Source organism: Girardinichthys multiradiatus, chromosome 19, assembly GCF_021462225.1.
Source record: "Girardinichthys multiradiatus isolate DD_20200921_A chromosome 19, DD_fGirMul_XY1, whole genome shotgun sequence".
Lineage (NCBI taxonomy): Eukaryota > Metazoa > Chordata > Actinopteri > Cyprinodontiformes > Goodeidae > Girardinichthys > Girardinichthys multiradiatus.
Window position 1 is genome coordinate 37,831,200 of NC_061811.1, and position 22,493 is coordinate 37,853,692.

Genomic DNA, 22,493 nt, shown 5'->3' on the forward strand with positions numbered 1-22,493 from the left:
TAAAAAAACTGACTCGGAGCAATTGCCCCCAGATAGAATGCCACCCACCAATGCCACTAAACGCAAACAAACCCTTTCTTGATTTGTGCGTAGTGTCACAGTCACAAGTTGATAAAGCTGTGTGTGGCATTTGTTAAGGCTTGGGAGATATAGGACCTCAGAATGCAGACGAGCAGGCAGTGTGATGGTAAGTGAAAAAGGTTTAATAACAAAAACTCACTCTCAACAGGAGGCAAGAACAAAACAACAAACGGGCAGGCGAGACACGCATGGCCTGATCAAAAAACAAGACATGATCTGAGAACTAGACTTGAGCATCCTTTAAAAGACAAGACATGGTTTGAAAAAATTTTCCGCGATGTGTAAACAGAACAGGTGTGTATAAATGGAGTGTGAACCAGGTGAAGCAAGACAGATTAACTAGGTGCAGGTGAACCGAATAAAGTTGATTAACAGAGAACACAACGTGACAGGAGCAAAACATGGCTTGAACAGAACGCAAATCCAAGGAAACAAACTAATAGAACTATGACTAGAAAAACATAAAACAAAAGCATAAACAGGAAAATAATAAACAGAAGCATGATTCAAAACTTGCAGTGAAAAACATAAGGAAAAAACCCAGAACCAAAAACCAAACAACCCCAAATCATAACAGCATTAAAAGCTCTAAACCCAAAGATGCATTTTGTATGGATGTAACATTACTAAAATATCACAAAGAATCTTTCATTGCACCCTTAACTGCTATTATAAATAAATCCATAAATGAAAGGTCCTTCCCTGAACCCTGGAAGTGCTCTGTCATTACACCAGTCTTTAAGTCAGGTAATCCTGCAATAACCAGCAATTACAGACCGATAAGCATACTTCCAGCAGTCTCAAAAGTCTTAGAAAAATAGTAGCGGAGCAAATTGAAGATCATCTTAACAATAGTCCATATACCTTGAACAAGATGCAATTTGGCTTTAGAAAACATTCTACTGAGATGGCAGTTTGTTTCTTTTTAGAAAACATAAAATCATAATTGGATGTAGGTGGTGTCGTTGGTGCTGTTTTCATAGATCTCAGAAAAGCGTTTGACACCATTAATCACCAGATACTGCTGACTAAATTGTCTAGTTTTAATTTTTCCCCAAGTACTCTGGATTGGAACTGGATTGAATCATATATATCTGCAAGATCACAGTGTGTTAGGATACAGAACATGAAGTCAACATAACGCAACAACAATCTTGGGGTACCGCAGGGGTCGGTGCTAGGTCCACTGCTTTTCAGTTTGTTTATAAATGATCTGCCAAGTTGTTGTCCTTTGAATGTAATCTGTAATGTATGCTGATGATGCTGTTCTATATGTCCATGCAAAGGATAAAAAACATGCTGTGCTAGAGTTGACAGATGCTATGATAAATGTGTATAACTGGCTAGAGAAATCCCAACTATGCTTGAACATATCCAAGACTGTGTGTATGTACTTCTCAAAAAGAGCAAATACTGACAGTGATCCTAACGTTTTTGTGCAAGGTAAAACAATTGATGTCGTACAAGAGTTTAAATACTTAGGAATCACTCTTGACTCACTTCTTTTTAAATGACAGATAAAAAATATTGTGAACAGAATTAAGTTTTACTTGTCCAACTTTAGGTTTATTAGACACAATGTCAGCAAAATTGTATTTTGATACTATGATCATGTCCCACATGTCCTATTGCATAACAAGTTGGGCATCAGCCTGTAAGATGACACTAAAGCCGATTGAAACAGTTCACAAACAAGCTCTGAAAATATTGGATGAAAAACCAAAAACATACCATCACTGTCAGATTTTAAAAAAACATGAGTGCTTAAACTGGAACAATACTCCTAAATATATCAATGCTATCTTGATTTACAAAATCTTCCATGGCAAAGCACCTCCTCCGTTACAAGAATTTGTAAAATAAAACTCAAATGGATCAACAAGGGCTGGTTCTAGAGGTGACTGTGTGGTTCCTTTCAGAAAGAGTGCCTTTAGTCAAACCACTTTTTCTGTTCGTGCTTCTCGCACCTGGAATTCAATACCAAACTCAATACGTGAACTTCTGACTCTGACCTCTTTTACCAAACATCTTAAAGCTTGGCTATTGGAAGAACAGTACTGTTGCCACAACCATGCCTGAACTTGTATATTTGTCTATTACTAGTATATACTTTCTGCACTATGCGCTTCAATCAGTCTTTTGATTTTTAATTTGAGCTTTTTAACACTAGTAAAATATGTATGGTACCCAGACACACTTGGCCTGTATGTTATCCACTATATTTTTTTTATTGTTCTTGCTTCTCTTTCTATTTTTTATCCTATTGTTTTTAAGGAACTTTTATTTCTGTGTACTTACTCTACCTGCTTATATTGCTAACAGCCATGATGACTTACTATTCTAACTGTTGTTACTGTTGTTTTATTGATTTTATTACTTTATGTCATTGATCATCAGCATCTACAACGGCTCTTTGAGGAAACCTTCATAATATGAGCTATAACAACATTTAATTTCCCTTTGGGATTAATAAAATATTTTTGAATTTGAATTGAATTGATTCAACCTGTTGAAGGGACTACAGATGGAAATTAGCCATTGGCTATAATCTGGCATATTTACATGTACATGTCCAATAATATGCATTGTCCCCTCTTTTTTTAAATAAACTCAAATAAATATCACTGAGTCATTGATGTTAAATGTGGACTTTTTCACATAATAATTCAGCACTTGTGTGATGCTGTATGATTCCTCTGAGGTTCTACTCACACAATGTGATACGATCTGGAAAGAACCTGCTCATTTTCTTTTATCATGTCCTGATTTATAAGCCTTTGAAATAAAAGAGAGCATACTGTACCGACTTTACAACACAATGTAAGATGGTCTGTCTAAACAAAACTGGAGTTATGAACGTTGTGTTCGCCGTTTCTGTTGGAAAGAGTCTTTGTCTGTTTTAGATACAAGTCACATGCTGATTCCTTCTCTTCTGCATCACATTTTTGGGTTACAGGAAGCTGTGAATCATCTTGTCTTTTTAAAAATGCACCAATTGTTTAAAGACTGAACACAGTGGTCACCGATAAGTGGCCGCATGCTTGTTAGGAAGACAATTACACCCAGAGCCAAATGCAGACACACCAATCCTCTTTCTTTCTATATATACACCATACAGCAGGTAATCAGTCTACAACTTGGTAGTGTCATGGTAACAAAAGTTAATGTGTTGTTGCAACAGGATGGAAGCTAGAAATGCAGAGTTCTCGCTGGCCTGGCCCTCTGAGGCCACTTCCTCCCAACCTGAGGACGTTCAACTTAATAATTAAGACAGAAAAACAGAAAAATGTATTGCTTTTTACAACAAGGTTTAGCTGTTTTCTAAAAGAAATTAAATCTGGATGCATAATTGAATTTCATTAGTACAGACGGGTTCACTACCTCCGTGATGGGTAGTGATGTCAGGGCCCGTATTCACACAGATTCTCAGAGAGCTCCTAACTTAGCCTAAAGATTCCTACCAAGGACTCCTATCTTAAGGATTCAGGTCTCTGCTGAAAGCGACTCTGAGAAAGGAGACGACAGAGATTCCTATCTTAGTGAGGAGGAGTGGTTGACCCGTAGTTACGTGTGACGCTGCCTTCTAAGAGCTGTGATTGGTTGTTGCAAAATGCAAAACGAAACAAAAGGGCTCCTAGTAATCAATGGATAGATATTAACCGATGATAGAAATTAGACTGGATTCAGAAATGATGATAAAACTTGGCTAAATTAAATGATTTGTCACCATGACGGTGACCATAATGCATCTATTTCATATTAATTTCATACTAATATTAAAATTCAGCCTTTTACTGTGATCTCCTTCTTGTGTAATGAGGTTTAGTTTGGGAAAATGACCAAAACAAAACAGAAAAAAAAGGTGGAGAAAAGCAAACTGAACAGAGGAGCAGAGCCTGCTGGTGGAGGAGAAGAGAGGAGTGTTGAAAGGTAGATTTGGTCCTGGGATCACGGTGGGAACAAACAGGTATTCCCAGCAGATCAATGCGTCGTTCCTTCAGCTTTCACCAGGTTGGAATGTGAGCAGCTCTGGTACCTGCTGCAGTCAGAAGCTACAGAGGAGATAGCAGCTCACCAGAGAACTTCTCCACAGATGGGAGCGTTCTAGATGATCATTTAGGCTAAGGCTGCTGACATCATCATGTACAATACAGCAGATACTTACTCTCCTCATTTACATCCTACTTCTATGTATATAGTACTTAGATTATTGTACTTTCTCTTGTCCAAAGTTTGTATTTAAGTATATAAATATACTGCTCAAAAAAATAAAGGAAACACTCAAATAACACTTCCTAGATCTGAATGAATGAAATATTCTCATTGAAAACTTTGTTCTGTACAAAGTTGAATGTGCTGACAAGAAAATCACACATAAATCATCAATGGAAATCAAATTTATCAACCAATGGAGGCCTGGATTTGGAGTCACACACAAAATTAAAGTAGAAAAACACACTACTGGCTGATCTAACTTTGATGTAATGTCCTTAAAACAAGTCAAAATGAGGCTCAGTATTGTGTGTGACCTCCACGTGTCTGTATGACCTCCCTACAACGCCTGGGCATGCTCCTGATGAGACGGCGGATGATCCCCTGAGGGATCTCCTCCAAGACCTGGACTGAAGCATCCACCAACTCCTGGAAAGTCTGTGGTGCAACGTGACGTTGGTGGATGGAGCGAGACATAATGTCCCAGATGTGGTCAATCGGATTCAGGTCTGGGGAACGGGCGGGCCAGTCCATAGCTTCAATGTCTTCATCTTGCAGGAACTGCTGACACACTCCAGCCACATGAGGTCTAGCATTGTCCTGCATTAGGAGGAACCCAGGGCCAACCGCACCAGCATATGGTCTCACAAGGGGTCTGAGGATCTCATCTCGGTACCTAATGGCAGTCAGGCTACCTCTGGCGAACACATGGAGGGCCATGCGGCCCTCCAAAGAAATGCCACCCCACACCATTACTGACCCACTGCCAAACCGGTCATGCTGAAGGATGTTGCAGGCAGCAGATCTCTCTCCATGGTGTCTCCAGACTCTGTCACGTCTGTCACATGTGCTCAGTGTGAACCTGCTTTCATCTATGAAGACCACAGGGCACCAGTGCCGATCTGCTACTGGGCAAGGCACTTTTGTTGCCTATCCATCTGTGTATCAGTGGATGAATGTGGGTCTTTAAGATAATCAGTATAATTTCATGTTTAGTCCATTTACAGTTTTAACTCTATTACTTGTTATTACATGATATAAATGAAATAGCCATTAGAAATAAATGAGCCAATTTCAGTTTGTTTAAAGATAAATGTCTCAGAAAGTTTATCACAGATTTATATCATCTCATATGAATCCAGAAAAAACGTGTTTATATTTTTCAGTAATGCAGGTCATAAGGAATAAATCTAAACATTTTGACATTATCAGTTTATTTTTCTTATCGATTGTAATCAAAAGATTGAAAGGCAAATAAGCAGCTCATCATATAAAGCTGGGTTTAATGTTGGGAATTTAGACTTGATTTCCTGTCTGTTCCGATCAGATGGTCACTGGCTTTAAAAAGGCACCGCAGACAACCTTTTGCCTGATAACTGTAGATGTCCAACCACACAGAGAGCTGGTAACGACAGAGGCTGGGCCATATTTTCTAAGGCTGTTACAAGCCGCATTATTTGGAAGCTTTTTAAATGCGCCTCATGTCTGACCGGACAGACTCTGTCACTTTAAAACCAGTTCACCTGCTGATTTCTACTCCTGTCCTGGTATCAGAAACTCAGCTCTCGGCCCCATTACCGAAAGGGCTGCATGCTTAAATTTGATACTTTTCAGCATAAAGCGAGACAAAAAGGCGAGACAGACAAGCAGCGTCTTACTAGGGGTTCCTGCAGCAGGACAGGCAGTGCTACAGCAGACATGGCCTTTTATTGTGTTAAATAATAATGTTACCAGTAGGTATGTCATTTTCAGAATCAGAATCAGAAAAGCTTTATTGTCAAGTACGTTTTTGGACATACAAGGAATTTGTTTTGGCGTAGTCAGTGCAATACAGTACAAATTAAACAGTATAAACATATCTACAATATAATATAAATATATGTGCACAGTTTTAAGTGAGTGAGAGTAAATATAGAGCAGTATAAGATGCAAGAGCAATACAACAGTGCTGATGATCAGTGTGCAAGTATGGCTGGAGTCCAAGCTGAGCCTTAATGTAACGCATAGAGTTACAGGTTACAGCAAAAAAATGGGGGGGGGGGAGAGAGTGTCAGGGTGGTTTCCGGGCTTTGTTAACAAGGCTGGTGGCAGATGGGAAAAAACTGTTCTTGTGGCGTGAGGTTTTGGTCCGGATGGACCGCAGCCTCCTGCCAGAGGGGAGAGTCTCTAAGAGTCTGTGACCGGGGTGGGAGGGATCAGCCAGAATCTTCCCTGCCTGCTTCAGGGTCCTGGAGGTGTACAGTTCCTGGAGCGACAGTAGACTGCAGCCAATCACCTTCTCAGCAGACCGAATGACACGCTGCAGCCTGTCCTTATCCTTGGCTGTAGCAGCGGCGTACCAGATGGTGATGGAGGAGGTGAGGATGGACTCAATGATGGCTGTGTAGAAGTGCACCATCATAGTCTTTGGCAGGTTGAATTTCTTCAGCTGCCGCAGGAAGAACATCCTCTGCTGGGCTTTCTTGATGAGGGAGCTGATGTTTGGCTCCCACTTGAGATCCTGGGAGATGATGGTTCCCAGGAAGCGGAAAGATTCCACAGTGTCAATTGTGGAGTCACAGAGGGTGATGGGGGCAGGTGGGGCTGGGTTCTGCCTGAAGTCCACAACCATCTCTACTGTCTTTAGAGCGTTGAGCTCAAGGTTGTTCTGGCTGCACCAGTCCAACAGATGGTCCACCTCCCATCTGTACGCAGACTCGTCACCATCAGAGATGAGTCCGATCAGGGTGGTGTTGTCCGCAAACTTCAGAAGCTTGACAGATTGGTGACTGGAGGTGCAGCTGTTGGTGTACAGGGAGAAGAGCAGAGGAGAGAGAATACAGCCTTGGGGGGAACCGGTGCTGATGGTCAGGGAGTCAGAGACGTGCTTCCCCAGCCTCACGCGCTGCTTCCTGTCAGACAGGAAGTCAGTGATCCACCTGCAGGTGGAGTCGGGCACACTCAGCTGGGAGAGCTTCTCCTGTAGCAGAACTGGGACGATGGTGTTGAAGGCAGAGGTGAAATCCACAAACAGGATCCTGGCATAGGTTCCTGTGGAGTCCTGGTGCCGGAGGATGAAGTGAAGGGCTAAGTTGACTGCGTCATCTACAGACCTGTTGGCTCTGTAGGCAAACTGCAGGGGGTCCAGGAGGGGGTCGGTGATGTCTTTTAGGTGGGCCAGCTCTGAAGCAGGGATCAAAAACATCAAATTCTTTCACCTCCTCATCTAATGCATCAAAAGTAAAAACACCCACTTTTCTCTGTCCTTAAATGTGGTAAACATTTCATTACTAGCTTAAAGAAATTTACAATTAATGCTTATTTTTTTTAAGCAGATATAGTTTCTAAAGACATGTCAGGATTGGCTAAAATGGGTATCAGCAAGTGGAGAAGTTTACCAAATCAGAGATCGGATATTGGCCACAAAATGTCTGATCAGGGCATTTCTAGTGTATGACTACGACACAGAAATGGGAAGAATCTTGGAATTTTTCTGTTTTGTGAAGGATTCAAAATTGTTACTTCTATCACAGAATCTAGTACACATTTTTTTTGTATAACTCAGGTTAGTCACATTTTATTGTTGAAAAAAATTAGGAAATTACCCAAATTGGACCTCAGAAAAACAAAACAAAATGGAAATCAGCATGAGCCTTATCAGAGCATTTCTAGTTTTAGGTTGCAGCAAATCTTTTTTTATAACCCACACATGCACACACATATTCTAGAAAGCTTACACCTTTACTGGTGTAATGACCAAAACCAAGGAGACCAAAGGGAAACGTGAATTTAAGTGGAAAGCAGAATCTACTCTGGTGGCACTCTCTGGTGAACTGCTGTTTACAGGTTGTAATGCTAATTGTGCTACTTGCTGTTATAAGACACTAAAGACTCCAGAATCAGTTTTTCTATGGTTTAAAGTAATAAGATCAGGTTTTACAACGACTGCTGCCTCAGAGCTGCTGCCCTAATTAATATAGAAAAACTGTTTGTTTCTGTAAGTTCTTTTATCGAACCATCTTAGATTTGTCCCCTAGGATCTCTGAAGGAATACCATTTTATACTTAAAGTAAATGGCCAGGGATGCATTTCCCTTCAACAGCACAGCTATTAATTTAAAAACAGGATACAAACATTTTGAATTTTTAATGAAGGATTTCACAATAAAAATACAATAAAATACCACTATAGTGTTTCTGCGTAGTGAACATCTGAGCCACCGGGGTTCATAAGGTCAGACATAGATTCTCAGACTGATGGTAAACAACGCACAAAGATCAGAGTTGGATGATGATTTTTTGGTTTAGTCAATTCTACACTCCTAACAGATTCAGGCGTGGATTCTGAAGTATTTTCATCCAGTCAGGCAGACTTTTTACTGAAGAAGAAATACAGATCCAAGAGAGGAGGCTTCCTGGTACAAGCAGGTCAGCCTGAGCCAGAATCTGACCTTGATGATCCATGAACCATGATGGTAAATGGTCTGCACTTACATAACTCTTTATCAAGTGCAAGGACACCAAAGCGCTTTACACTACAATCAGTCATAAAGCCATTCATACACACATTCACACACTGTAGCCACAGCTGCCCTGAGGTGAACTGACAGATGTCAGGCTGCCATACAATTGGCACCACTGGACCCTCTGACCGCCATCAGCAGGCAAGGTTGTTAAAATATCTTGCCCAAGGACAAAAAGACTGAGACGGATGGAGTGGGATTTGAACCACAACCCACCAGTCACAGGACGAACCCCTACCACCTGCAGCCCAGAATATGGGCACAGAGGCTGAAACAAGCATAATAACTGATAATAGGATAATAATCATCCTCAGAACCGAAATGGATATAAATCTGTTGATATTCCTATTTGATGTTGTTAATTTGATTGATTTCCACGTTTGTCACTCATAAACGCTGCAATCGTGCTGCTGTCACCTTAGTTCTGTGGAATGCCAGCCCAGCCGTCATACAGGTCCACTTTTAGAGATATTAAACACTCTACAGGGGTCAGAAACAGAGCACAGGTCTTTATTTTGGCACCTAACTGATCTGGTGCTACTTTCACTACAGAACATTTTTCCCTTCGTGATGTAAACGATGCTTGGATCCTGTTCCTGTTGGATCGAACTGGTTCCTCTGGGCCGCTTGTGAGTCTGTCTGCCTGTCCATCATTCTTGGTACTCATGGCAGATGAGATGATGTTTAACAGAACACAGCAGGATACATAGTTGGTCCATACTGGATCTCTTGAGGTCTGCTCTTCTGGTTTTCGTTCCAAATTATCTGGTAGCTATTACACACGCATGACTGACTTTGTCTTTGTCTGGCCGTTTAGCAGAAGACACTATGTCAATACCAAGACAAGCTGAACACCGAAACCACATCTGAACATACCAGCAGTTAAACAAGTTTTCTGCACAAATATTTCCAAAAAGCAGGTATTTTCATGCCAAGCAACTTCCTCAGTCCAAATACTTCATGCACTATTCATAAGGATCATTTCCTCAAGACTTGTTTACTCACAGAGAAGTTGAATTCCCCCACACTAATGTCTGACCAGATGTTTGTCCTCACGCCACCAGTAAAACTAGTCAGGTGAGTTTCAGGGGAGCGCAAAGCTCAGTAGAAGCTGTACAAGGTGAATAAAATACTGAGACGAACCCTGCAGAGTGGAACCAGCCCCATAGTCCAAAAGCAGGTGGATTATTCAGCTGAGTCCATGACCACACTTCTAAAAAGCAAGAATTTTGAGTAGATTTTGCAGCGATGCACCAATGAATTGGCCAGAGTTTGGTACCAGCCAATATTCCCATCAGTTCTGATCAGTGGTTGGCAGTTTACATACTAAAAATCTGTGAAGTTCTTAAAGTATCTAAGAACTTATATTTTCGGGCTATTAACGTTATACTATATTACTATTGTTACCGTATTATTACAGTATACTAAATCACCAACAATATTCAATTTAATAATACTTTATTAATCCCAAAGGGAAATTAAATGTTGTTGTAGCTCATATTATGCAGGTTTCTCCATTACACACTGATGCACTTTTTCTGTTTAACAAAAATGAAATGAATGGTTGGTACATTTAATGCAGTTCTGTTATTTTCTGTTGGATATGTTCCTTGGTAGCAGAGTAAGTGAAACAGAATCATTTAAAATCTTAATCGGCTGTTTAGACCTCCAGGATAATGTGAAATGGGTATCAGCAAGTTATAGCCTGACCTCTAACATCTGTGCAAGAAAAGTTCTCACCACAGACTGTTAGAGAGAATGACTGAGGATGTATTTTGGAAGTGAACAGCTGAGCCTGTGGAACAATGGCAGAACGTGTGAGGAAACGTGTTGCGTTTAGTGAGAAACATTCCTGATGGCGCTGGAATGCCAAAAATAACACTATATAATACCACGGTTATTAACCAAGAAAAAACAAGACAAGATACTGGAGCAGCAGCATGCCGAGGAGCAGTCAGAGTATACGGGTCACCGCACACACACACACACACACACACACACACCGTTACACAGTGTGTGTGACTGCTGTGTGGATGTACGCACCTTGCCGCTTAGGTCGTTTTTGTGCCGCGCCGCGCTGCTCCGTCTCAGTTTGATGGACGGGGAGCGCAGCAGGTTCTTGATGCGCCTGCGGATGGTTCCGCTTCCCTCCGCGGACATATCGACGCTAGCTGCCGGTAAATTGAGTCCGTCAGCGGCGGCAGCTCTCACGTAGGTCACGGACACGGTCAAGCGCAAATCGCCCTGTTCTCTGTCCGCGCAGCGGTCATGTTGTCTGCGCTCCGAGGCCGGCACAATCCTTTCAAAGAACCTGGGCCTGGTCCTGTAGGTGCTGATCCGGTTCGAATACGCTCACCATATTAGCCTGTTCGTCTGCGGCAGCAAAAGGTAAATCCAACCAGGGTGGAGCGAGACAATCCACTCTCCGACAGCATTAAGCTGGAAGTGGCAAGTTACCCGTTTCCGGTCGTGCTTTTCAGGATAAGATTACCGAAGTAAGCTCTGGGGCTCAAACGTTTTACTGTTGGATTTTTGTTCAATTTTAAATAGATTTTCCTCTAAATGTTTAAAAGAAACACATCACACTCTGCCATTACATATTCTGGCTGAGCCTCGTTGATAATAGATAAAACTTTTCTTTTGTAAATGTTGCATTTTGATACGAGGAGGAAAAGCGACCAGATGAATTTAACAAAGGAATACCAGAAAGCTTTAATACACGTGAGGCTTTTAAGCCAAGTCTCACTGGTTCACAGCAGGTCTTTTCATCACAGGAAGACATCAACACAGACGAGTTGAAGCCACTCCTGATTCTTTATATCCTGCAGTAAGTTGCTTTATTTGCACAAAATACCAGTTTGTCTTGGTGCCTTTAAACTGCTGGGAGATTTTTTTTTTTTTTACAGACCTACTAAAACAACTGGTGGAGTCATTCAAGTGTTTGTTTTAAACCCTGCCTGCTGACAGTCCCAGAAAATCATCCTCAACAAGGCCAGCACCAAAACATTGGCTTTGGGTCCAAGGCTTTCAGGCTATAACCTAGAATTACTGCTCAGTAAGAATGTAGTCAGGAAAGTATGAGGGGGGCAAAAAGCAGCCAAGGTCATGACCTGGAACTGTTACCGGGCAGCGGCAATAACACATATTAGGATTTCTCCTTTTTGGTGGATTGAAAACCTGTTTAAAACCAGCCTTTCATGCATCGGCTGTCCTACGCTGATGGTAGATTTCTGCAGGTTCAATCCCACCTCACAGAGATGGCTGAACTGTTCACTCGATCAATATTCTTGACTAATTTCAGTGGGGTGATGCGTCTGTAGCAGCTAGCATGTAGAAAGTGATCAGGAAGCCCTGCTCTGTCCCAGGAATCCCTTTAATTACCAAATCTTTCAGTGTGTTCTGCTACCTGTGCGACCCCTTCTCTTTTCCAATGGTTATAATCAGTCTGACAGAGAGAGGTAGCCCCAATCTTTGTGGTTTTTAGTGTAAAAAATAGACACCGGTGGGCTCCAGATGGACATATTTTATCAGTTTATTTTACTTAGTACCCCTACACATAGCCCATTCTAACATGGCCAAACACTAACACTCAGTAGTTTATTCTAACCTCCCCAACAACCCCGCACCGTTCCGAACCCTTTGTGAAGAGCCTTGAGACGACATGTGTTGTGAATAGGCGCTATATAAATAAAACTGAAATGAAATGGTGCAGTCATGGTGTCATGCACGACACCATGACTGCACTGGAAAATTATTTTAGCAATAGACTGCTGCACATTAAATGCACCACAGGGCAATTCATAGGCTTTCCAGAAAAAGCTTCTAACATGCCTTTTCCAACAGGACTGGAAAACCCAGATCCACAGATCATCACCAAGTTATTAGAAGAAGCTCTTGGAGGATGGTTTGATCCTACAATTTATCCATGGCAGAGCTCTTGGGCAGCATTGAGAGGAAGCCCATCCCTTGGATGAGAAGAAAACCCCACATGGGTTTTATCAGGATACCTATTTGTTGGCAACACATAGAACATATCCTGGCTCGTTTTCTCCAGACATGTTTTTAAACTCAGATTTCACAAACAATTCAATCTTCTTCACCATATACAGGTCCTTCTCAAAATATTAGCATATTGTGATAAAGTTCATTATTTTCCATAATGTCATGATGAAAATTTGACATTCATATATTTTAGATTCATTGCACACTAACTGAAATATTTTAGGTCCTTTATTGTCTTAATACGGATGATTTTGGCATACAGCTCATGAAAACCCAAAATTCCTATCTCACAAAATTAGCATATTTCATCCGACCAATAAAAGAAAAGTGTTTTTAATACAAAAAACGTCAACCTTTAAATAATCATGTACAGTTATGCACTCAATACTTGGTCGGGAATCCTTTGGCAGAAATGACTGCTTCAATGCGGCGTGGCATGGAGGCAATCAGCCTGTGGCACTGCTGAGGTCTTATGGAGGCCCAGGATGCTTCGATAGCGACCTTTAGCTCATCCAGAGTGTTGGGTCTTGAGTCTCTCAACGTTCTCTTCACAATATCCCACAGATTCTCTATGGGGTTCAGGTCAGGAGAGTTGGCAGGCCAATTGAGCACAGTGATACCATGGTCAGTAAACCATTTACCAGTGGTTTTGGCACTGTGAGCAGGTGCCAGGTCGTGCTGAAAAATGAAATCTTCATCTCCATAAAGCTTTTCAGCAGATGGAAGCATGAAGTGCTCCAAAATCTCCTGATAGCTAGCTGCATTGACCCTGCCCTTGATAAAACACAGTGGACCAACACCAGCAGCTGACACGGCACCCCAGACCATCACTGACTGTGGGTACTTGACACTGGACTTCTGGCATTTTGGCATTTCCTTCTCCTCAGTCTTCCTCCAGACTCTGGCACCTTGATTTCTGAATGACATGCAGAATTTGCTTTCATTCGAAAAAAGTACTTTGGACCACTGAGCAACAATCCAGTGCTGCTTCTCTGTAGCCCTGGTCAGGCGCTTCTGCCACTGTTTCTGGTTCAAAAGTGGCTTGACCTGGGGAATGCAGCACCTGTAGCCCATTTCCTGCACACGTCTGTGCACGGTGGCTCTGGATGTTTCTACTCCAGACTCAGTCCACTGCTTCCGCAGGTCCCCCAAGGTCTGGAATCGGCCCTTCTCCAGAATCTTCCTCAGGGTCCGGTCACCTCTTCTCGTTGTGCAGCGTTTTCTGCCACACTTTTTCCTTCCCACAGACTTCTCACTGAGGTGCCTTGATACAGCACTCTGGGAACAGCCTATTCGTTCAGAAATGTCTTTCTGTGTCTTACCCTCTTGCTTGAGGGTGTCAATAGTGGCCTTCTGGACAGCAGTCAGGTCGGCAGTCTTACCCATGATTGGGGTTTTGAGTGATGAACCAGGCTGGGAGTTTTAAAGGCCTCAGGAATATTTTGCAGGTGTTTAGAGTTAACTCGTTGATTCAGATGATTAGGTTCATAGCTCGTTTAGAGACCCTTTTAATGATATGCTAATTTTGTGAGATAGGAATTTTGGGTTTTCATGAGCTGTATGCCAAAATCATCTGTATTAAGACAATAAAAGTCCTGAAATATTTCAGTTAGTGTGCAATGAATCTAAAATATATGAATATTAAATTTTCATCATGACATTATGGAAAATAATGAACTTTATCACAATATGCTAATATTTTGAGAAGGACCTGTACTCACATCCGCCTGCTGCCAGTGTTGATCCCGCTCTGCACTGGTGAAACACATTGGTCCTGCGATCAATCTGTTAATTTGCTTCACAGAGTGATTTCAGCTGCACTGTTTCACCTGTACTGAGAATCTGTGGCGGGATTTAAAAACTGATATTTGCAGATTTTCTACATTCAGTCTGGCTGGGTTTGAACTATTCTGCAAACTAGAATGGAGAAAAATGTCAGTCTGGTCTCAAAAGACTTCAAACTAGAATTACTCTGTGGAGCTGAATATAAATGTAGGCAGAACTTCCAGCATGACGCATGAAAACTTAAAGAGACTTGGTCTGACCTGTTTTCATTCCCTAGATCAAAGCCAGAAAGACAAAGTCATAAAAAAAACTTTATTAATATTAAAGAGTTAAACAAGAGACATCATCTACTTCAAATGATTTTTAAACAAATAAAAAATTCCTAATTTAAGGAACACGAGGCAGAACTTTTAAAGAACAACGATTTGCATTTATTTAAACTTCCAAACTAAGAAACCGAATCTAAGACATTTTATTCTGGAGATGTTAGTCAGAATCATCCACGGTGGTTTCTGGTAGGAAGGAACAAATACTGTGTGTCCACAAACCTTCCAGTCTGAAGTCGAAACATTTTGCAGCAACCAACACTTAGAAGAGAACTTTGTGTCGAGTCCATTTCAGGAAAAAATTATATTTTTAAAGAGAAATTAACTTATGCCCTCTCAGATATGATAAATATGGAGTTTAAGTTGTCAGTAACTAGGGAAGCTTGAGTTTTTAAATGAAAGTCTGCATACTGCTGATTCTGAAATGGTTCAGTCTGGTCCAGATTTCTGCTGTCTGATACTAAAGCATCTGTCTTTTTTTTCCTTCAACACCTCTTGTTCTCCTCCTGGTTATACTGAAAGTTTCACAGGTGGCAATATTCGCACAAGGAAATCTTGTTTAAACAATTTGTAAATATTTTTCTTGGATCAGAACCAAAACATCTGTAGTTTAATCGCTCAGCTCATTTCTGCCCTGCTCCAGGACAGATAACATTATCTCAGTCCACAAAGTCTGCAACTTTATTGCTGAACTCAGCTTTGAGAACTGAAACAGACAAAACATGGCCTTGTTAAAAACATCAGTCGGATCGGCCTTCAGAACCAGTAAGAATCCGTCGGCCTGCCACAGATTTCCCACAGTCAGCTAGGAGAGTTTCCTCTCAGCCCCAGAGGAACTAGCCTCGGCATTGGCCTCCAGGCCAAACGACCGCTTCCTCCACCTCCAACTGCTGCTCCATCATTGGTGCTGAGTCCTGGCACTTTGGCCCCTCCCACTTTCATGTGCAGCAGAGGGGGTGGGGTCAGGACACCTTCAGTAGTGTTCCCTGAAGTTGGCCCAAGGTGCTCTGAGGCCAGTCTCTGTTCCTCAGATCCACCCACCGAGGAACCCTGAAGACAATCTTTCACTGCTGATGTACCTGCTGTTGTATCCGCGGCAACAGTCTGCTGGTTGAGAAAAACTATTTCATTCAGGAGGGACGACAGGCTCTCATTGTCCGGGTCCTGACGGGGTGATTGTCCAACAGTTTCAGTCTGTTGTACATCTAGGTGAGGGTACATGCCTGAAACTGAGCTCTGAGAGGCAGCGGGACTGAGGGGCTGACCTAGACCCTGGTGGTGGCCTCTGACCTGGTTGCATTTAGCAGAGAGCAGCAGAACCGGAGACAGTCCTGCAGCAGGTGGGGGCTGAAGTTCCTGGGTTTGGTGCGATGTGCTTCCTGGCTGAATAGCGAAAAGCCCCTTGTCCAAGTTAGGTACTGCAAGGAAAAACAAAAATCAGCTAGCAGGAAAACCTCGCCCACAAGACATTTTCACATGCAACACTCTGGAATCCAGTGCCTTGCAAATGTATTTATATAGCTGATTCTACAACATTAAATCAGTTTAGGCTGTGGCATTCCTCGCCCCACCCAGGCCCTGCAGACTGTAAAGCAGGAAGGGTAAGAAAGAACGGTAAACGATGGGTGTATGATTTCAATATGTTACAATCAAGAAAAACAAGATGTATAATAGTTAAAGTTAAAAATTTCCTAACAATAATTACATTTTATTAATATGCTCCAACATCACAAAATGTGGCTGGTATAGAACTGACTGGAGTTATGGGTTGATTTAGTCAGTAATGATAATAGAACACAGACGATGGACGGATGGATGGATGGATGGGTGGGTGGTTTGGGTGGATGGATGGATGGGTAGATGGGTGGATGGATGGGTGGGTGGTTTGGGTGGATGGCTGGATGGATGGATGGGTAGATGGGTGGGTGGATGGATGGGTGGGTGGTTTGGGTGGATGGCTGGATGGATGGATAGATGGATGGATGGGTGGATGGATGGATGGATGGACGGACGGATCGATGGATGGATGGATGGGTGGTTTGGGTGGATGGATGGATGGGTAGATGGGTGGGTGGTTTGGGTGGATGGATGGATGGATGGGTAGATGGGTGGGTGGGTGGATGGATGGGTAGATGGGTGGATGGATGGGTGGGTGGTTTGGGTGGATGGCTGGATGGATGGATAGATGGATGGATGGGTAGATGGGTGGATGGATGGATGGATGGATGGATGGACGGACGGATCGATGGATGGATGGATGGATGGATGGGTGGTTTGGGTGGATGGATGGATGGGTAGATGGGTGGGTGGTTTGGGTGGATGGATGGATGGGTAGATGGGTGGATGGATGGATGGGTAGATGGGTGGGTGGGTGGGTGGATGGATGGATGGGTAGATGGGTGGGTGGGTGGGTGGATGGATGGGTAGGTGGGTGGGTGGATGGATGGATGGGTAGATGGGTGGGTGGGTGGGTGGATGGATGGGTAGATGGGTGGGTGGTTTGGGTGGATGGATGGATGGGTAGATGGGTGGGTGGGTGGGTGGATGGATGGATGGGTAGATGGGTGGGTGGGTGGGTGGATGGATGGGTGGGTGGGTGGATGGGTAGGTGGGTGGGTGGATGGATGGGTGGGTGGGTGGATGGATGGGTGGGTGGTTTGGGTGGATGGCTGGATGGATGGATAGATGGATGGATGGGTAGATGGGTGGATGGATGGATGGATGGATGGATGGATGGATGGATGGACGGACGGATCGATGGATGGATGGATGGATGGATGGGTGGGTGGGTGGATGGATGGGTGGGTGGGTGGTACAACAATAAAACCACACGGAAATGGTCAGTGTTGTCATTTAGGAGTTTAATCAGACTCTACCGATAATCCACTTACAAAAACATTTTTGAAATATTTTCAAGCTGTTTTAAAATATAGATTGAGGTGTTCTCAAACCTTTAGATGGATCCCTGGTCCAACGCACCTGAATCTATGGCCAAATTACCTCCTCAGCATGCAGTCAAGTTCTCCAGAATCCTCCTAATGACCTAATTATTAGATTCAGATGTGTTGAAGCAGAGGCACATCTAAATGTTGCAGAACACTGGCCCTCGAGGACTGGAGTTTGACACCTGTGATATAATCTGGTGTACAAGTTGTACTTGAATGCACCATAAAAGGGCCCCTGTTGGGAGAACCCCTCCCTTTGAAGGGACTCCCCTCCACACAGTATTGGTCATGACCGCTCCATCCAATCTGATTGAGTCTGAGCTCTTTGAAAAAAAAAAAAAAGAATGGGCACAAAGAATCAATTTGAAGCCAAAGGTGGTTCTACAGAGTCCTGACTGAGGAGAGCTGAATACAAATAGATTTCACATTTTCAGACATTTTGATTTTGAAAAAAAAAACTATGCACCATTTTCCTTCCACTTCCCTATTATGTAAAACGTATTGTTGGCTTAACACACAAAATCTCAAAGATGTTTGTACCAAACAGGATTTCAAGAAGTGTGACTGGTGCACTGAGGTACTGGGTTCTGTTGGCAGTACCATCTTACCCTTTTCAGCTGATGTTTTCAGAGGCAGCGTTTGATTCCTGCTGCGAGACAGAATGTTGGGAACAGTCTTTGTCCGTTTAATCGTTCCAGACGCATTACCCAAACCCTGACAGGGAGGAGCCTGTGGTGACTGCAGGGGGTCAGCAACTCCTGCAGGTGGGGCTACACAGTAGGCACCCTCCACTAGTACCTCAGCGGCCATGCGTTGCCTCGTCTCGATCTCAGTCTGCTTTTGATTGGTCTGATTGGTCAGCAGCTGCTGCAGCTTCTCCGTCCCTGCAGTCACAAACAGAAGAGATCCTTAAACTGCCCACAATTTAAAATCTCTCATTCACTTTCCAGGTTTTCCATCATAAAAAAGATTCCAACTTTTATTCAAGTTCTGTATTCAACATTTGTAATGTTGTATATACTGTAAAGGCAAGAAACATCTAAACCTTTATGTTTTTAGGAAGGTTTATAGAGTAAATGTGTGGATAATGCAACCTTCTATGACTTCCTGATGTTTCCATGGACCATCAGTGACATATTGTGGACAAAACGGTGGATCATTTTAGGGATGAATGGAGCTCAGCTCGTATCCACCACAATATAGTCTGCCTTCTTTTTGCAATACGTAGGGCTGAACAACATCTGGACCACAACATCATGGAGCAAGAGAGCTTTTACTTACTGCAGTTAGTGTGCAATGAATCTAAAATATATGAATGTTAAATTTTCATCATTACATTATGGAAAATAATGAACTTTATCACAATATGCTAATATTTTGAGAAGGACCTGTACATTCTAAATGGTTCAGATGTTTCCAACGAATTATCAAACAGCGCTTTAAAAAGTATAATAAAGGCAAGATGACATGGATTTTATTCAAATTCAATAAATAACAGTCTCAAAGTTATTAAACACCTTAAATAAGATTCTTCATCAGGTATTATCTTTCCTACACAAAGATAAAGGTCCTGAGGGTTCCTTCACATACAGCGGGAAGCTTAGTTCACAAGGTTAAAGGAACAGTGGTTCCGCCACCTGGTGACTGAAATAGGAAGCTGCCCCTAGATTACTGAGAAGCTAGGTGGTCAAAAACCCTCAACTGACTGAAAAAGCTCTGCAGAAAAACTTGGTGGCTGCAGCCAATGTGGTTTCAGTTTCCACAGTAAGGAACATACTAAATGCTGAAGACCTTCATGCCTGTACATCAATACTGACCCAAAAGCAAAAGAAAAATCAGCTCCACATTGCTCACAGCTATATAAATAAGCCAAAGAGATTATGGGATTGGGTTCTGCAGAATGAAGAATTGGAACGTTTCAGAAGGGAAGATGAAGAATACGCTGAAACGGACACTGCCTACAGAAAAGCAAGATCGATTCCATCAACCATCTAGAAATCCTGGGAAAAAATGTCCTGCTGTCTGAGGAGGCTGAAGCTTCGGCAGCACTGGACCGTCAACCAGGATAATTATGCCAATAATACCTCAAAGTCCACCTGGGCTTGGTTTCAGAAGATGTCCAGAAAGACACTAGAATGAACATCACACTGCCCTGACTTGACCTCTTTGAAAAAGGCTGCAGCACACAAACCAAACAATATTAATAACCTGGAAATGTCTGGCCATGAGGAATGAGCTAATGTTGCTCAGTAACGCTGCCAGAAGCTATTGCCTGCTTCTAAATCCCATTTGCAGCATAGTAACAAATAGCTGCTCTACTGAGTAATGAAGATGTTTGTTGGTGTGGAATAATTTTGATGAAGAGAAATTTTGTGTTGAACTTGGAGAAACCACTTGTTATATTAGTTGTGTTGAGCTACCTACATTGTTCTGGTTAGATATATTTCACAGCACCTGGTTTGTATATTCTGACAAGAAATCTTAGTTGGAGTGGGGTGTAATCTACTGGCAGGAGGGAAAGTAAAAAGAGGTTAGCTGGGATGTTTGGTGAAGTTTTTTGCTATTTTTTTTAGAAGACAGCCATTAAAGTGAGAACTCCAATGTCAGCTGTGTGATTACTGGGTGATAATTTCTAGGTGCATCAAGCATGTTTGGTGGTCAAACAGAGAGTCGAACTGACGGGAAAGCAGAAAAGCAGTCCAATTTCCCACTTTGGAGGTATAGTGAAGGCAGCATGATGTTGAAGTTGTGCAGACATAAAACTGTAGAGAATTGTGGCACAGGGTGTAATATTACTGATTGATTCTAAGACGCCGAGCAAATAATGAAAAGTTAATGTCAGACCTGATGTGCCGCAGACGTCCTGGATGTGTGTGTCTCGATTATCTTTTTTCTTCGAGCTCTGGATGAACAACAGTCTCTCCGTCTCTGCTGGAAGCTTCTGGACCTCCCGAGGAGCCTAAAACACAACAGTCTTGATGTTCATTCATTCCAGTTTAAGGTCTATTAATCAGCTCTATCTGATCAGCTCATATTCAATAAAACCTAACCAGTGTCATAATAAAAGCAGCAACGTTAACCTTACAGTGAGCTGAATCTTTTGATTTAAAAAGCAGGGAAAGAAACTTGTAAATAAGAATATTCTCACACTCAGAAGTGCTGAATTACTTTAGTAACATTTAAATATATTTACTTTCACAAAAAGTACTATTTTAGTGAGCTGCCCCCTGCCATACAGGGCTGTGAAAAAGTTCTTGACCCCTTCCAGATTCCTTTTGGTTTTGGTTCTTTGTCCCACATAAAAGTTTGACATCATCAAACTAATATTGTTATCATAACCTGAGTAAATACAAAAAGCTGTTTTCAAATAATGATTTTTTTAAATAGAGAATATTCTTTCCAAACCAACCTAACCATATAAAAAAGTAATTACCCCTAAACCTAAAAACTAGTTGTTCCTCCCTTGGCAGCAACAGTGTTTGTGAGAACTGGATGTCAGTCTTTAACCTCACTGTGGAGGAATTCTGGCCCACTCGGTTTTGGAGAATGACTCGGCTCCTCCCCACTCAGCCCATTTTACAAGCGTTTCTATTACTGTTTCATTCTGGCCCAGTACTTGCTTTTTTGGGACCTACTCTGTACCAGCAGGAACCATTGAGGCTGAGTACAATAATACAAAAATGATTCGTTTTTCGTTTATGTTTTCATTTTCTATTTATTTTTTATCATTTCACATAGATTACTTTAATGTGACAAAGTCCCACAGTAACATTCATAGCCTCCTACACTGAGGGTTGGAGGCGGGGCTTCAAGCCATAGCTCCTGTCATTAGTGGGTCAGTGGAAATGCAACAGGTTCCGTGCTGAGGAGAGTGAGACCAAGTGGAATCGAGAGGTGCGGACCTCAAACCTTCAATGGAAAAGGTGGCCTTGGAGAGAGAATATTTGAAACAGAGCTGCCAGGCAGGAGAAAGACCCCAGAGAAGATTCATAGACATGGTGAGGAGGGAAAGAGAAATAACAGGGAAAGGATAGGGCAAAATGGAGACGGGTGATCCACTGTGGCCATGAGGGAAGCAGCTAAAAGTAGAAGAAGAAAGTATCTGATACATTGCTGATTTTGCAGGTTTTCCCACTTACAAAGCATGTAGAAGTCTTTCATTTTTTATCATAGGTTATCTTCAACTATGAGTGATGGAATCTAAAACAAAAATCCAGAAAATCCCATTCTGTGATTTTGAAGTAATTAATTTGCATTTATTGTACGACATAAATATTTGATCACCTAACAACCAGTTAAGAATCCTGACTCTAACAGGCCTGTTAGTTCTTCTTTAAGAAGCCCTCCTGTTCTCCACTCATTACCTGTATTAACTGCACCTGTTTGAACTCGTTATCTGTATAAAACACACCTGTCCACACACTCAATCAAACAAACTCCAACCTCTCCACAATGGCCAAGACCAGAGAGCTGTGTAAGAACATCAGGGATAAAATAGTAGACCTGCACAAGGCTGGGATGGTCTACAGGAAAATAGCCAAGCAGCTTGGTGAGAAGACAACAACTGTTGGAGCAATTAGAAGAAAATGGAAGAAGTTCAAGATGATGGTCAATCTCCCTCGGTCTGGGGCTTCATGCAAG

The 22,493-nt window shown here is 42.3% G+C and overlaps 2 protein-coding genes across 8 annotated transcripts in view; both read right to left on the reverse strand.

Moving 5' to 3' along the window:
• mapkbp1 (mitogen-activated protein kinase binding protein 1) overlaps window positions 1-11,250 on the reverse strand; it is a 79,545-nt gene extending 68,295 nt beyond the window's left edge. For 2 of the 3 annotated variants that reach the window (XM_047345062.1, XM_047345061.1), the window contains exon 1: window positions 10,838-11,249. In XM_047345062.1, coding sequence (XP_047201018.1) covers window positions 10,838-10,954 — 117 coding nt within the window. In that variant the 5' untranslated portion in view covers window positions 10,955-11,249. Of the gene's footprint in view, window positions 1-10,837 lie in introns of all 3 variants that reach the window. The other variant, XR_007035059.1, reaches the window with a different exon arrangement.
• Window positions 11,251-14,879: 3,629 nt separating this feature from the next.
• mgaa (MAX dimerization protein MGA a) overlaps window positions 14,880-22,493 on the reverse strand; it is a 75,419-nt gene continuing 67,805 nt past the window's right edge. For all 5 annotated transcript variants that reach the window (XM_047345176.1, XM_047345175.1, XM_047345177.1 and 2 more), the window contains 3 exons: window positions 20,697-20,811; window positions 18,461-18,736; window positions 14,880-16,325 (listed from right to left, as the gene is read on the reverse strand). In XM_047345176.1, the coding sequence (XP_047201132.1) occupies window positions 15,709-16,325; window positions 18,461-18,736; window positions 20,697-20,811 (1,008 nt within the window). In that variant the 3' untranslated portion in view covers window positions 14,880-15,708. The remainder of the gene's footprint in view (window positions 16,326-18,460; window positions 18,737-20,696; window positions 20,812-22,493) is intronic.